Here is a 16,065-nt window from a genome sequence, read left to right as displayed (position 1 = left end):
GTGTTCAATTAAGTTCTATGTCAGACGAATCAGAGATTGAGAAACAAACTGTTGGACAATGAGTATGACTATGTTCCATGTAATTGTCCGCATGATATCTAGAACGGAGGACTATACAATCCCTTATCTAAAGGACAAGTTACTGATAAGATCAAAGTTCGACAGCATCTTTAAGAGCTACGATTGCTAATCGGATTGTACTTACACTATAGTTACTAGACTTATCCAAGTGGGAGACTGTTGGATTAGTGTCTAAGTCCGTAAATATATTTGGTATGTATTTGACCCGGTTGTGCATGGTGCTTTTGGGTTGCCTACACCAGAGCAACTTGACAGGGTGATTTATGGTGAGAGAGAGAGAGAGAGGTTATTATGGTTTATTAATATATTATATGAATAATATATTAAAAGAGAAATCATATAGTTTAATTAATATTAGACAAGAATTAATTAAGAAATACTTCTGTGGCTAAAAGACATTAATTAATAAAGGGGACTTAAACGGTCAAATGTGTGATAGTTGAATATTGGGCTGGGAAGCCTTAGACTAGGCATGGACGAAATTAGGGATGTGTCCATCCTAATTTCGGCCATAAGGGCCCTATTCTAAAAGCTTCTTTGGACTGCTTAAGGCCTAAGCTGTCCATTAGGGTTTTGACTGAAACCCTAGCAGCACAAGTATAAATAGAACCCATAGGGCATCAGTTTTCGGCCACTTGAAACCCTAGAAGAGTTTATAGCCGACATTTGTGCCTCTCCCATCTCTCCAATATCATCCTCTTTCTTGTGTGGTGTTTGTAAGCCATTAGAGGAGTGACATTTGTGACTCTAAGCTCCAAGACAAGAAGATTCAAGCCATTGTTGAAGAGGTAATCATCTAGATCTGTTTTCATGTGATAATATTGAAATATGAATGCTAGATCTAGGGTTCATAAGTCTTGGATGAATTGCATGTACAATAGAGAAACCTAGATCCAAGCTTTAGGGTTTGCATGAGCACATAGGATGTTCTTTTGGCTCAAACCCATCACCTTCGTGGACCATCTGGAAACGGGTTTTTAGACCAAGGAAATTATTAGACTTTAGGATAAGGCCATTGGAGAGGTTTGGGCCCAATTTGGAAAATTAGGCCATAAGTGGGCCATTATTGGGCTTTGGATGATTATACGCTAATGGGCCATCGGAATGCTAAATGTTTTGGAATAGAAAGATGTTTGGGCTTTAGGGTAAGGCCCATGTAGAGGCTTGGGCCCAATTTGAAAAATTAGGCCATTGGTCTATTAATTGGCTTTTGGGCCTTGCAGATTATAGTTTGGGCCATAGTTTTGGACAAGGATAGGTTAGCGGTAAAATGGTCTTTTTACCCTAGGCATGGAGTTATTGTTATAGATTAGAACCCAATTGTTAATTGGGTATTGTTTTGTTATTGGTAGTTCGAGGATTTGTCAGCCAGCAGCCAAGGATTTTCTGTATGTTTCAGCAGTGCGAGATAAGTCTTCTCACTATATCCATGGGTCGAAGGCACCAATGTCGGCCCATTATGTGTTATGTGGTATGCTAGTTGTCTAAGTGATACTTGCATGGAAGGCTCCGAGAGGAGCTTGTGGCAATTGGATGTCAGACCATGAGGGGAGGGGGGGGGGGGGGAACCCCATGGCATTCCAGGTAAAGACCATGGGGGAGCCCATGGCATCTATATGTATGTGCATGATAATCTGTGATTATATGTGGTGTGGTATTTTGGGGAACTCATTAAGTTTTGTGCTTATGGTTTTCAATTTATGTTTCAAGTACTCCGGTTTTCAAATGAAAGAGTTTGGGACGATTGCAACGCACACACCACATGGTTCCGCACTTTGTGAATTACTTTGGTTAAAGGATGTTTTGCTAAATATTGATTACTCTGGTTTTACAGAAATATTGACAATTTATTAATTTAAAAACAATAAATTTTATGTCGTGATCTTCGGGTCGTTATAGTTTCTGACGTGGGTGCTTGTTAACACATCTTAGGAAGAAAAATTGGTTGGTGAAAGCAAAACATATCCCAAATTTCTTTCACTAATCTCAATTTTTGGGTAGAGAGAGAGCCTCTAATTTTTTTAATTATTAAAATAAAAAAAAAACAATTATGAAACTTTAAAAAAATAAATTAAAAAAATAGAAAATAAATACCCAAGGGTATTAAAGTCATTTCAGTTTACTGAGGGACAAAATCTGCAACGAAATTAGCTTAAAAGGACAACGAAACCAAAAAAGTCGAGGTTTGGACTAAACCTCATAAAAAATACATATCACATTGACCATTTTTGCAGTTTTGTCTAAATAAAATTGGGACCAAATTAAAATTTGAATTTTTGTTTGTAAAGTGTAAAAAACAATATCGAATCGTATCTTATTCTTATTTAAAGTTCAATACGAAATTTGATACGATATTACCATGTGTTTATAAGGTCGCACGGAGTACCGGCAACGAGCCATCTCGCGGTCTAGGTGGCAACGACCACGGACCGTGAACACCACCATGGTGATTGACTGTGGTCGTGGTTAATTGTGGTGTACACGAGTTAAAACGGCCAATAGGAAGAAGGTGATGTTTGATTTCATCAGGGTGGTGCTCCTGTGAGGAAGACGATTGTAGCTGGGAAGGAAAGAGGTAATTTCTTTGACCACTTTTCAATTAGATGGAAATTTGGTTTTCAAAATTAGGGTTCTTTGATTTTCGATGTACACCAAGTATTTGGGCTTAGTTAATGGATCTAAACGAGGATCAAATTTACAACGATGAAGATGTTTGGAATATAAACTTAGTCTGCATACAAAATTGAAAGACATATTTATATATTTATTTAGTTAGGCTTCAAATAATTGATTTTGGAAAAATCATATATGGATTAACCTTTTTAATCAATATATTTGTTTTTAAGTTTACGAATGAAAAACTAAATTAATATAATCCTTTTTATTGAATGAAAAACTAAATTAATGTAATCTTTTTTATTAAATGAAAAATAGTTTTTTTTTTAAATCTATATTTTATTTTATTTTCATTATATTTTTGAATTAAATTTAATTAAAATGAAATGATGTATTTAGTTATATGTATCTCAATGGTTAGTAATGTCTCATATACAACATTCGACAATCATGCCTCTCCTTGGTAGCATGATTATATGAACTTTTTTTATTTAAAAAAATAAATAAAAGGGTTGGTATTCTAATCCTCAGCATATAGGTCTGGCAATGGAGCGGGTTTTGACCCTGATCCGATCCAAACCCTTAACAATTATATGGGTTTGGAGCATAGTTTTTTATCCGTTTACCCGTTAACGACCCGTATCCGCTAACCATTTTATTAAAAGGGTCGGGTATGGATCAGCACCGATCCGCTCCATTTATAACTCGCTCCATATAAATTTTAAAAATATAAATTTATATTTTATATTGCCTAAAGTTTACATTAAATTTCAATCAGAAATCCAAAGAGAAAATGTCAAAGACTAAATTGTTTTTACATAGAAGTCAATGACTCAACTTCTAGACTTCCAGTCTTCTACTCTTCTCCCAAGATTTATGATTTCATTTCCTTTATATTTCATCATGTAATCACCAATTTCATTTATAAATCAATAAGGTTATTTATCAACCGGAAGAAAGTTTGTAATTTGTATTCTCTATCAATGCAATCGACGCTCAAAAACCAATCGGAAGTAACTAAAATAAGGATTTTAATTCTTATAGACAGTCCTCGAGTACATACTGTGTTTTCTAAATCAAAACTTAGTTTTATTTAATAAATGTGATTTTATGATTTAAGTAAAATGTGTTTTATTATTCAAAAAACTTACGGGTTACGGGGCGGGTTTGGATATCTGCTGATTCGGTGGATAAAGGTATGAGTTTGATTATTCAAAACCCTGCGGGTTACGGAACGGGTTTGGATCGGATTTTGAAATTTGTTAAAAGGGTTTGGATCAAGGTCGATTCGTTCCAAACTCGTCCCATTGCCAGGTCTATCGACATAACCCTGCAAAGATACCTCACATCATGATATTTGCATATTATGTAACCTTTTGTAAGAAAGCAAAATCTATAATACAAAAAATGTGTAGTTTTATTTTTTTTAAATCCATTATGAATACTAACGTATTAAACTAGAGTAAATTACAGAAATTGGTTGCAGTGTTTTAGACATGGGATCCTTAGAAAGCCTCGTGTGCCATGTACACGAGAGAAAATCCGTCTTTCTACATATTATTTTAACGTCTATATTTAAATCTCAAAATTAAGAATATGAAAAGATATGGTTGTTAAGCAATTTTGATTGTTTATGAATTTTGTATTGTTAAAGAGTTTGGATGGTTTATCATGTAGTTGCAAATATCGGTTGGTTACGAATTTCTAGTATTTCTTATACATTATTTATACAAAAATTGTGATAATACGAAACACATGGATTCTTTCGAATTTATCCGGACTTATTTTCTTCCTAATTCGATTTAAGTTTATTTGGATTTGATTGTCGAAGAGGAATATGAGCTATCAATTCTTCTGAAAATGTGATTTTAAGTTTATTTGGATTTTGATTATTTTGATATAAATGATTTAATTGATAAAAGGAAATGTAAAAGATAACAATGTTATAACTCAGAGTATGAAAAGTCGAAACAATTTTTAATTGATTTTTTGATGTCTTTAAAGAAACAGCTGTACATACATTCATCTTCCCAAACAAAAAGACAAAACCCATCAAACATTCCAAAAAAAAAACATATGCGACTGAATTTGACTGTACACTCTCTTCTAGAACATTCTTCAAAACGGAAAAAAAAAAAATTAAAATTAAAATATCGACTCTTCGCCGTCGTGCCTCAGCTCCTTTCGGAGCTTCCTAGAGAACGGCTGACAAGCATCCATACTCAAATCCATCGCCGCCGCCAATGCAACAAAAGCGGCTGCATCCTCCGTGCATGTCACGTGCTGAACACCAACTTCCACCTCCGGCTTACTACACCGTCCTGCGCCGGCCACCGATGACGACATCACAAAACCTTGATACATCAAATGCGCCCATGACCCGATTTCGAAATCGGAGCCTGACCCAGACCCGGATCCGAAACTCCCATTTGGGGTGGAATTCGGTGAGCTTCCATTACTCATGTCTATGGTGAATTTCCCACCGGTTTTGGAGCTGATGGTGGAGTTGGATAACGTCACCGGATCCAGCCCACTCACGGCGGCGTCCGGTAGAAGCTCGAACCGGTAGCCGAGGTGATCTTTACCTTTCGACTCCCGCCACGCCTCCAAACGGCCCCATGGCTTCCACGTGCTGTGACCCGGTCGGAGAATGAGCCACGCGCCGGGGTTCGACGAGCAGACGCTGTCTGTTCCGTTTGATGGGACAAACGGCGTCACCATTGACGCCATAGCCACCGGCGAACCGGAAAGATCGTGAATTGTAATTGACCATCCTTTTCGTTCTTTTACAGGCTTTTCTTTATCATTTCGTATCGATCTTAACCATATTTTTGAGTTCTTTGTTTCCGATAACGACGAACTGTAAAACAAAAATCAAACACACCATTAGATTAAGCAATGAAAGAGGTTTAAATTTTCGTTGAGACAATTCGTCGAACATGTTTAGAAAAACTGAAAAAGTGAAGAACGAACTTACTCAGATCTCAATTTCTGTTCTCTGTTGTTTCTGAAACTGAATTTGCAAGTAAACACAGCTTGACGAAGATTCCCGTTCACTTGGAATACTTGTGGGCTACACTCGGGTTCACCATCAAACTCGAACACAAATCTCGGGTCACGTTCGACCCGAATACTCAAATGCAACTGAACCGGATTTTTCGAACTCCGATCACCAATCCCTACCCACCCGTTCCGAACCACCGAACATCCACGGTTACCACCACCGGAAACCGCCTCCGAATCCAAACCCACCGTCACAACTCCAAGAAGCTTACTGCTCCCAAACCCACAAATCGGATTACTCCTCCGGCCCGAATAAACCTCCATCTTTAACACGTTTGATTTATCAACGAGCTTATCAAACTCAGATTTCTTCAAATTAAAGCAAGCTTGAACTTGATCATTAACTTGATTACCATCACCATCTGCGATAGAACTGATATCCGCGAACTGGGTAAGATCGTTTTTGAGTTTAATCTTGCAATAATATGTCGACGGCGGTGTAGTACCACCGGAAAACTTCAATCCTAAACTTCCGACGAGTATTCGCACGTAAGGACACGGATCCATGGCGTCCTCCCGTTTAATTTAATCAAGAACCACTCTTTTTACACTCCTTTTTCCCCTAATGATCGTAATTCTCCTGGATCAGATTACAAAACCCAGTTGTGAAATTGTTAAAATCAAGTGTGTCGTATATATATTATACGCATATTTACAGATAGATGTCGATACAGAGAGATATAAGCGAGACAGAGAGATTACAGGCTGGAAATATCTTCCAGAACTATTAATGGGATATCGATAACAAACACGCTGTAATAACTTGTACGTAATGGAGATGTAGTTGTACATTGATCTAGGATTTGGCTGTTTTAGTTCTGTAAGTAGATAATGCGTGAGGGAATGAGCTGGGGGCACGTATGCAAAGAAAGATGCCAGCGATTTGATGGGATCTCCTAAACAAAATCCCTCCCTGCATTACAGAATTAATACAGAATTGGTCCCTGAACTATTATTAGTTTTGATGATTAGGTCCTTTTAATGTTGAACCCGTTAATTCATATGTGCTTACTCGGTATTTATTTTTTGTTATATGATTTTTTGTTGCCTAAAATATGCAAAGGGACCATATTGTTTATACATATATGAAGTTGCGTGTTTTGTATATTGTAACACATTCAAAATATGGAGAAAATAATTTGCAAAGAAAAATTCGTTATTACTTGCCTATATCATCAAACATTTGCCAAATAACATTAACCAAATTAAATCCGTATGCATGTATGATGGCTGATGCAACAAATATAAATACACGAATTAACAACTTATTAATCTAATTTTGTATCTAACTATATTACGACAAGGTCAAGGTGTTACCAAAAAAATTAATAAATAGTTATTATCTTTTAAAATATCTGTCATTTTTTCTTAATTTTATCTTCAAAATGTTTAAACGTGCCGTCTTATCTTCTTTTCAATTTGTACATAGTTTTCACAAATCATATTGAATTCAACTCTTCCAATGGATGCTAATCCAGCCATTTTACCAACTTTTAACTTACACGAATTTCCAAAACAATTACATAATTGATTCTTTAAAGAAACTTTTGACATAATTCTAGACCCATCAACTATACTGAGTAAGATAATATGTTAAAGTATTTTTTTTAATCCATCAATTACAATTGAGTCATGAGTCAGATAATATGTTAAAGTATTTTTTTAACCCATCAACTACAACTAAGTAGATAATATGTTAAAGTATTTTTTTAGAGTTGTACTATAAATATCATTTTTATTCATACAAATTGTTGCATCAGGAGGATACATAAATACTAGAGAAAATGACAAAAATAGTCATTTGCACTAATTGCATTACAAAAATAGTCAAAAAAAATCGAAATTACAAAAATGGCCACCCATTTCGCAGATGAGAAGATCCCATCTGCGAAATGGGCTTCTCATCTGCGAAAGTACAAGTACTAGTTGTGCTTTAGGTACTTGTACTTTCGCAGATGAGAATTTTTTTTTTTTAATATTTTTTCTGTATAAATAGGGTTAATTTCGCAGATGGAATAGGTCCATCTGCGAAATCCTCTCAGTCTATCTGCGAAATGGTGTATTTTTTTGTATTTTTTTTTTTAAGTTTGACTATGAAATGAATTGGTTTGACTACGAAATCACGTTGCTATATAAAAACTTTTGTAGAAAAAATATCATTTTGGTTGTTATTTGTTTAGGAACTCTCTCTATAATTTGCTCAAAAAATGATTGAATATTTGGTTTGTCTTGTAACCGGTGGGAGATGGCAAGTTAATGGAACTAATCTGGAATACATATGTCCACAGGGAGGTATTTCTGAACTCGCTTTGATATTTTCTGAGTATATTAGTTATAGTGATTTTGTATCTTTGGTAAGAAGCAAAATTGGTTTGTTAGACAAATATAGAATTAGTCTTCGTTTCCACCATCCTGAATTAAATTATTATATAGCTATAGTTGAAGACGTGGATGTTAGAATGTTGATAAACGTAATCAAATGTAGTGGAGGAAGGGCTGTGAAAGTGTTTGTGGTGGTTGATGAAGTTGAGGAGGTTAATGGAGGTGGTGAAATTGGAAACCAACTTGTTGGTAATTTATGCAGTTATAAAGGGAGCAACGATCCGATAGGTACTTTCAATACTCCTAGTGTACCTCAGTTTCACAGTGTTGCTGAAAATGTTAATGTTAGTTATTCACCTATTCACTATGTGGATCCCGAGAATTACAAGTCTGTTGGTGATGATGATGTTGGTACATATCATAATCATGTGGGTGGTCGTTGTGATGATGTTGCCGAACAAGAAGTTAAACTTATGAATAGGCGTATGGTAGATAAAACTAAAAAGAAAAAAAATTCAACTCAAAAAAATGAAAAAAATCATGTTTACGGGCATTATGTTGATGTTGGTGATGTATGTTTAGATATAACCGAGCTACAAAGTAATTCCGATAGAGATGAGTTGGGTGATGAAGTTAAAGCTAAGTATCCCGATAACCTTTTTCACGGTATGCCCCCTGTACCAGCATGGCCAGTTGATATTAATGAAGATATCCCAACACAGATGGTAGACATTAATCTTCAAAAGATTCAATGTGAGAGTATATTTAAAAACAAAGAACTTTTAAAGCGGTGTATTGGTAAAAAATGTCTTCGAGAAGGTTTCCAGACGAGGACAAGTAGATCCACCAAATCAAGGTATGAAGCTGTGTGTGTTTCGAAAAATTGTTCTTGGTTACTAAGAGCAAAAGCAATTAAAAATTCTGATGGACTTTTCCAAGTGAATAAATTTGTTGATGTACACACATGTTCTTCAACATTGTTGCAACCTAATCATCGACAAGCAAACAAATATGTTTTGGGTGAATATGTTGCTGATGTTTTGGCTGAAGACTATAGTAGAGTTTATCGGGGAAAAGAAATTGTTAATGATATGAATGCTCAATTGAATATCAATATCTCATACCATCAGGCATGGTGTGCGAAGCAATATGCATTGTTGTCGTTAAGGGGTACGAAAGAGGATTCTTTTACCAAACTTCCGGCGTATTGTCACAACTTGGCCAAACATAATCCGGGTACTGTCATACATATTAAAACAGATGCTGATGATCGCTTTGAGTTTTTGTACGTCGCACTCGGTTGCTCGGTTAGTATTATCATGTCCTAATTTTTTTTTTAATATTTATTTTGGTGTATTTGAATAGATATACAATGTATTGTAGGTACGAGCTTTTGTCAATTTTTGTAAGCCGACCCTAGTAGTAGATGGAGCTCACCTAAAGGGCGAGTTCAAAGGTATCATGCTACTTGCAGTTACTAAGGACGGACAAAATCAAATATTACCGGTTGCATATGGTATATGCAAAAATGAGTGTACTGATTCTTGGACATGGTTTTTTCAAAAACTACGTGATTGCATAGGAAATATGCAGGAGCTTACAATTATATCTGATAGGTCTCCATCTATAGCAACATCCGTTCCCAACATTTTTCCTCACGCTCATCATGGAATATGTGGTGTCCATTTGTATTTCAACATAGTATCTAGATTCGGCAAGAGTAAGACGGTTAAAGGAATTTTTTGGGAGGCGTGTAGGGCATACACAGTTGATGCTTTTGATGCTGCCATGGATGTTATGAAAAAGACAAAAGAACCAGTATGGGAGTACTTAAAAAGTATAAATCCAGAAACCTGGTCAAGGGCACATTTTAAAGGGAACCGATACAATCTTATGTCGTCCAACAGTGCAGAGTCTATAAATGCATTATCTAGACACGCACGTAAGGTGCCAATACTTATGTTGATTGATTTTTTTCGTGCTACAATGCAACAATGGTGGTTTCAAAGACGTAACTTTGCAGGTATTACGTAAATTTGTAATATTAATGTTTTATTAGTTTTGATGTTATTGATCTTAACTTCTTCATTTTGGCTGTTTTTTTAGCGGAAGCAACAACAACACTTACCCCTTGGGCGGATGAAGTTGTAAAAGAAAACAAGAAAACTTTTACGAAATGGGATGTTCGCATGATCTCAAATACGAAATGCGAGGTCAAAAATGGGGCACAAAATGTGATTGTTGATTTTCAACATATGACATGTACATGTAGGCATTGGCAACTTGATGGGATACCTTATGGTCATGTCATAAGATGTTTAACAGTGAACAATTACCAAGACTGCTCGAGGTTTGCATTAAATGCTTACCTTACCGAAACACTGAGGAAAACATATGAGGAATCAATAAACCCTCTGTCGAAGCCATCCGAATGGGAGATCCCCGATGATTTGATGATTGTTAAGCCACCTATAATGGATAAACGTCAGCCAGGCAGGCCAAGAAACACAGACCGCATTCCATCCCAAGGCGAGGGTCCAATTATAAAAGAGTGTTCTACATGTGGTCAACTAGGACACACGAGAAATAATTGTACTGGAAGGGCGTCTGGTAGCAGAGCATGTCACATAATTTCTACTCCATAAATGGCATATAATATTGGTGGTTCAGCGGGTTGCTCACAAACCCATAACGCTGATTTTGATATAAAACAACCTTGAAATTAAGAGTAATGACGAGTTGTTAGCTTATTATGTATTGTAATATTTTTATTAACTCTTACAAGACATTGCTATGCTTTCATATTTTAGTTAAGTTTGTTGATTATAACAATGAATGAAGCCTTTATATTATAAAATATAGTTTGCAGATTTATTTTAACAGTTACAACATGTTATTTAAAAAAAACAACAAACGATCCTTTGGCAACCTAATCTGTTTCATGATAATATTACAACAACTTTATAACTAATTTTTAAACTCAGGGAACTGCAACGGGTACTTCTCTTTCTCCATTGTTATATAGTCATCCCTAATTCTCATTTTGTCTTCGAAACGATCCTTTTTTTACCATAATGTGTATCAACTGCTCATCCTTCTCAGCAAGCCGTTTTTCAGTCGTTTTATGTCACACCCCCGAACCAGACGGCGGAAACGTCCGGGGGCTGTCGTGACTCAATTGAATACCATAACATTGAATATATATGAAACAAAACAACATTCGTCACCATTCATCAACATAGTACAACCAGTAGTGTTTACATGTCATACATTGTTTAAGACATTACATTTCCAAAAATTAATTTTGTTTGGTTCATTCAAAAATAAACTGCAACCGTCACTGAGTATGATTTCCCTTGATTCACTGGTTCCCTGAGAATACAAGTATTTTGAAAAACGTCAACATATGAAATGTTGGTGAGTTCATAAGTAGTGTTTGAAATTGAATGTTTATATTGCTTGAAAAACCACCAGAAAATCCGATATTTTCTGAAAAGAAAAGCTTTCGAAAACGTTTGTGAAGATCCATAGGTATGCTTGTTTGTTTCTATACTTAAAAAAAATGTTCCTTTAAGATGTATGCGTTTCAAATCTGTATGTGATAAAAAAAAACCTAGGGAAACCCGATGTTCCCCTAGCTCTTTTGGAATCCATTAAGTTGCGTTGAAAACATTATGAAAATAGCAGTATCGGTCCCAAGCGACGTTGGAAGGTTCTCGAGCATTGATTATTTACTACAAACCCGCATTACACAAACGCCCAGTTTATAGTTATACTAACGAACCCGAAGGCGTCGTCCGTACTAATCACGTTATCCAATCGCCCGGACTAAGTGTAGTCCCACATCCGAAGAGAAAGAGGTCACGAAGACCCCGGTAACTCCATTAATCGGTTGGGGAAAATATGCGTGCGAGGGGTCCCCGACCCGCCTCGTAAAATGTGTAGACTTTTCTAGCAATACCATGGACCCTTGGGGACCAGTGGTACAAGCCATTGAAAGTCACCCTACGTTGTGCCAAGTCGGTGAAACTCAACACTTCGTAGAAAAAAAATGTCTTCGGGCCTTAAGATCAGGTCATTGGGCTAGCTAGGCCCAACAAACAAGCTTTTACACTTTTGGGGCCCGAAGATGGTGCGTAGACGTCTGTGCACACTCGTATGTATATGTATTACCAGTCGTTATTTGTACGTATCGAAGAGTTAGTAGTTGTAGATTTTCATTGGCTCGAGACCGAGCCAATTCGTTTAACAACGACTTTTGGTATTGTAATGAGTTGTATCTCGTTGATAGTTGAGGTGTCATTATTTGATCAAGTTGTACATATTGAATCAGCCTTGGAATATTTCTGTTTTCAGCCCCTCATTATTTGTAAAATTTACATTTTCAACCCTTTTATTTCAATATTTCCCGGTTTGGTCCTTAAACTATTTTTCTTGACATTTTAACACCAAAAATTATTGAAATTAATATTTTCCAGCATATTTTCCATAGAAAACAGTTTAGGTCCCTGAAAATGCAGTTTTTCTCGGTTTTAGCCCTTCTTTTCGCAATTTTAACAATTTTGGCCCAAAATGGAAAATTTTTGCAACTTTGGTCCTTTTTAAATTTAAAAAGCATTTTAAACCTTTGAAAAGGGTTTGGGACACTTATAGTCCACTGTTTTACAGAATTTCACAGTTTTGGCCCTTCAAAACAGAAAAATTCGCATAATGGGCCTCTTTGGGCCGAAATTTTCATTTTTAGCCCAATAAGCTTGAAATTTATGTTTTTAATCCTCTAATTGAATAGAATTCCAGAAATAGTTTTATGGAAACTGTTTTGGCACATTTCAACCATCAGAATCTGTAAAATGTCAATTTGGGCCCTTAATTTTGTATTTTTCACATTTTTGGCCCAAAATGTGTGTTTTTAGCTTAAAGAAAATTGTTGTTAACCACTTAGCTATTTTTCTTGTATCACTTATTATGTAGGAACACATTTGAAGCTAAAATCATAAAACATAAGTTACATCTCGGTTTTGAGGGGTTTAATAGCTAGATCCAACATTAAAACACATATAAGCATACATATAAGCATGGAAATCATACAAGGCATACAAACACATATAGATCTACACTTTCACTTGTATTCCCCCCCACAAAAACTCATAAAAACAGAAAATAGGGGTATGAATCTCACCTTGGGGTGTTGGTTCGGTTTTTGCAAGGAAAATGGAAGGAAAAATGAAGTGTTTTTGGCCTTGGCTCCCTTTGGTGAAGATCTTGAGTTTTGAGATGATTCTAGGGTGTAAGATCACGATTTTTGTATAGATTAGGAAAGGATTTTAATAACAAAAGAATTTAAACCATAGATCCATGCATAATCTTACCTTAGATGATGATTTACTTGCAAAATCCTCTTGGAAAGTCCCTAAATTTCGAGATTTTTGGAGAGGGGAGGGAGGAGAGTTCTTGTGTGTTCTAGAGAGAAAGTTGAGATATTTTTGGTGTGTGTGGTGTTGCTCTCGGCCAAACAAGAAGAGAAGAGAGAAAAGAAGTGACTCTTGAAGTGATACATGCATGGAGGTATGTGATATGTGCCTAGAAATCCATTAGATAATAGTGAGGTGGCAACCAAAGTCAACCTCCCTTGGATTTGGGCCTTGGGCCGAGAATATGAAGGGGAAAGAGGAAAAATTTGGGCTTTTGCCCCTAAGCCCAACATTAGAGGTAGTTTAGGGTATTTATTGGACTTATAAAATAAAATTGTGATTTTTTTTTTTTTATGCTTTATTAAGCTAGGTTAGGTTAAATTATGGATCAAACTTGTGTTTTATTTCCTTCTAGGTTCTACCTAGCCCAAAATATTGGAATAAACGAATGTGGGTCCAATTAGAGCCCAATTAGGGTCCTAAGCCCATGATAGTCTAATTGGAAGCTTATTGGTTCATTTGGATCCAATAAGGAAGTCTTAGTCCAAAATGGACTTAACCAAAACTTCTAGGGTCTCCAATTGTTTGATGACTATTTATAGTACTTGTATCTTGTATTTGATTAAAGTTTTTGATTCACATTAACTTGAATGTATAGATTACATAGCTTAAAATTCACAGTTGTGACATCATCCCCCCGTTAAAGGGAATTTCGTCCCGAAATTCTGTTTGAAAGCTAGATTTGAGAATGCTAGAATAGGCGAGGGTACTTTTGCTTCATTTGATCTTCGCGTTCCCATGTGAATTCTGGCCCACGCTTTGCGTTCCACCGTACCTTCACGATCGGGATGCGACTTTGTTTAGTACGCTTCACCTCCCTGTCCATGATTTCGATTGGTTCTTCGACGAACAGGAGATTCTCATTGATTTCGATTTCATCAAGAGGAATGACAAGGGTTTCATCTGATAGGCACTTTTTCAGATTAGAAACATGAAACACGGGGTGTACACCGTTTAGCTCCGGGGGTAGTTGTAGTCTGTAGGCTACCGGACCTATTCGGGCGACGATTTCGAAAGGTCCAATGTACCGTGGGTTTAGCTTTCCTCGTTTTCCGAAACGTATAACCCCTTTCCAGGGTGAGACCTTCAACAATACTCGATCACCGACCTGGAACTCTAAGGGCTTTCGCCGTTTATCAGCGTAGCTCTTTTGCCGGTCACGCGATGCCTGTAATCGAGCTTTGATCTGGACAATCTTTTCTGTGGTCTCGCGAATGATTTCCGGTCCTGTCATTGCCCTATCCGACGTATGTGTTCTTGCTAGCTGGGTGTCACCTACTTCAGCCCAACATAACGGTGATCTACATTTACGCCCGTACAGTGCTTCGAAAGGGGCCACCTTAATGCTCGAATGATAACTATTGTTATATGAAAACTCGATCAACGGTAGGTGGGTATCCCAAGACTTTCCGAAGTCTATCACACATGCACGAAGCATGTCTTCAAGCGTCTGAATGGTTCGTTCGCTTTGACCGTCCGTTTGTGGGTGATACGCGGTGCTCATATCAAGATGAGTTCCCATTGCCTTGTGGAGCGACTGCCAAAAGCGTGACGTGAACCTACTGTCCCTATCCGAAATGATGGATTTTGGCACTCCATGAAGTCTTACAATCTCTCGTAGGTACAAACGCGTCAGCCTCTCCATCTTGTAGGACTCTTTGATGGGCAGGAAATGGGCAGATTTCGTCAGTCGGTCGATTATTACCCATATGGTGTCCAATCCGTCCGACGTCTTGGGCAGCTTGGTCACGAAGTCCATAGAAATCCCCTCCCATTTCCACTCAGGGATTGCCGGTTGCTGTAACAATCCGGAAGGTTTCTGGTATTCCACTTTTACTTTGGCACACGTAAGGCACTTACTAACATAAGTTGCGATTTCCGCCTTCATGTTAGGCCACCAATAGTGCTGCTTAATGTCCAAATACATCTTGTCCGAACCAGGATGAATGGAGTATCGTGTCTTGTGAGCTTCCTTCATAACGATCTCCCTGAATCCTCCGATTTTTGGAACCCAAATACGGTTCATGAAGTAGTATACCCCATTCTCTTTGACTTCCAGGTTCTTCTCCATTCCACGTAATGCCTCGCTAGTTCTATTTTCCGTTTTCATAGCCTCTGCCTGGGCTGATGCAATTTGAGTGGTCAGATGAGACTGAATGGTTATCGAGTGCGTTTTCGTACGGCGATTTGTGTATTCCTTCCGACTTAATGCGTCAGCTACCACGTTGGCCTTGCCTGGATGGTACTTGATCTCGCATTCGTAGTCGTTTAACAACTCCACCCATCTTCGTTGTCTCATGTTCAGCTCCTTCTGATTCAAGATGTGCTGGAGGCTCTTGTGGTCCGTAAAGATGGTGCACTTTGTACCGTACAGGTAGTGCCTCCAAATTTTTAGAGCGAAGACCACAGCTCCCAGTTCTAGGTCATGGGTTGTGTAATTTACTTCGTGCGTCTTTAGTTGACGGGACGCATATGCTATTACTCTTCCACGTTGCATGAGAACGCAACCTAA

At 37.2% G+C, this 16,065-nt stretch overlaps 1 protein-coding gene across 1 annotated transcript; it reads right to left on the bottom strand.

Annotated features, from left to right (window-relative positions):
• Nucleotides 1-4,655: 4,655 nt before the first annotated feature.
• LOC145074449 (uncharacterized) lies at nt 4,656-6,406 on the bottom strand. The gene is made up of 2 exons (XM_079020818.1): nt 5,675-6,406; nt 4,656-5,557 (listed from the first exon to the last, which is right to left on the bottom strand). Exons 1-2 carry the CDS (start codon nt 6,265-6,267, stop codon nt 4,843-4,845), a joined length of 1,308 nt encoding a protein of 435 aa, XP_078876944.1. The 5' UTR covers nt 6,268-6,406; the 3' UTR covers nt 4,656-4,842.
• Nucleotides 6,407-16,065: the final 9,659 nt, after the last annotated feature.

Source organism: Lactuca serriola, chromosome 9, assembly GCF_051521515.1.
Source record: "Lactuca serriola cultivar US96UC23 chromosome 9, Lser_US96UC23_V15, whole genome shotgun sequence".
NCBI classification, from domain to species: domain Eukaryota; kingdom Viridiplantae; phylum Streptophyta; class Magnoliopsida; order Asterales; family Asteraceae; genus Lactuca; species Lactuca serriola.
The sequence above is the reverse complement of the archived record's forward strand: the minus strand, read 5'-3'. Positions and strand labels throughout refer to the sequence as shown.

Excerpts from the sequence above, each read along its gene's own strand:
- LOC145074449 (XM_079020818.1), bottom strand. The coding sequence starts at position 6,267 with ATGGATCCGTGTCCTTACGTGCGAATACTCGTCGGAAGTTTAGGATTG. Across the intron at positions 5,558-5,674 it reads GAACAGAAATTGAGATCTGA|TTCGTCGTTATCGGAAACAA; the intron begins GTAAGTTCGTTC and ends TTTGTTTTACAG.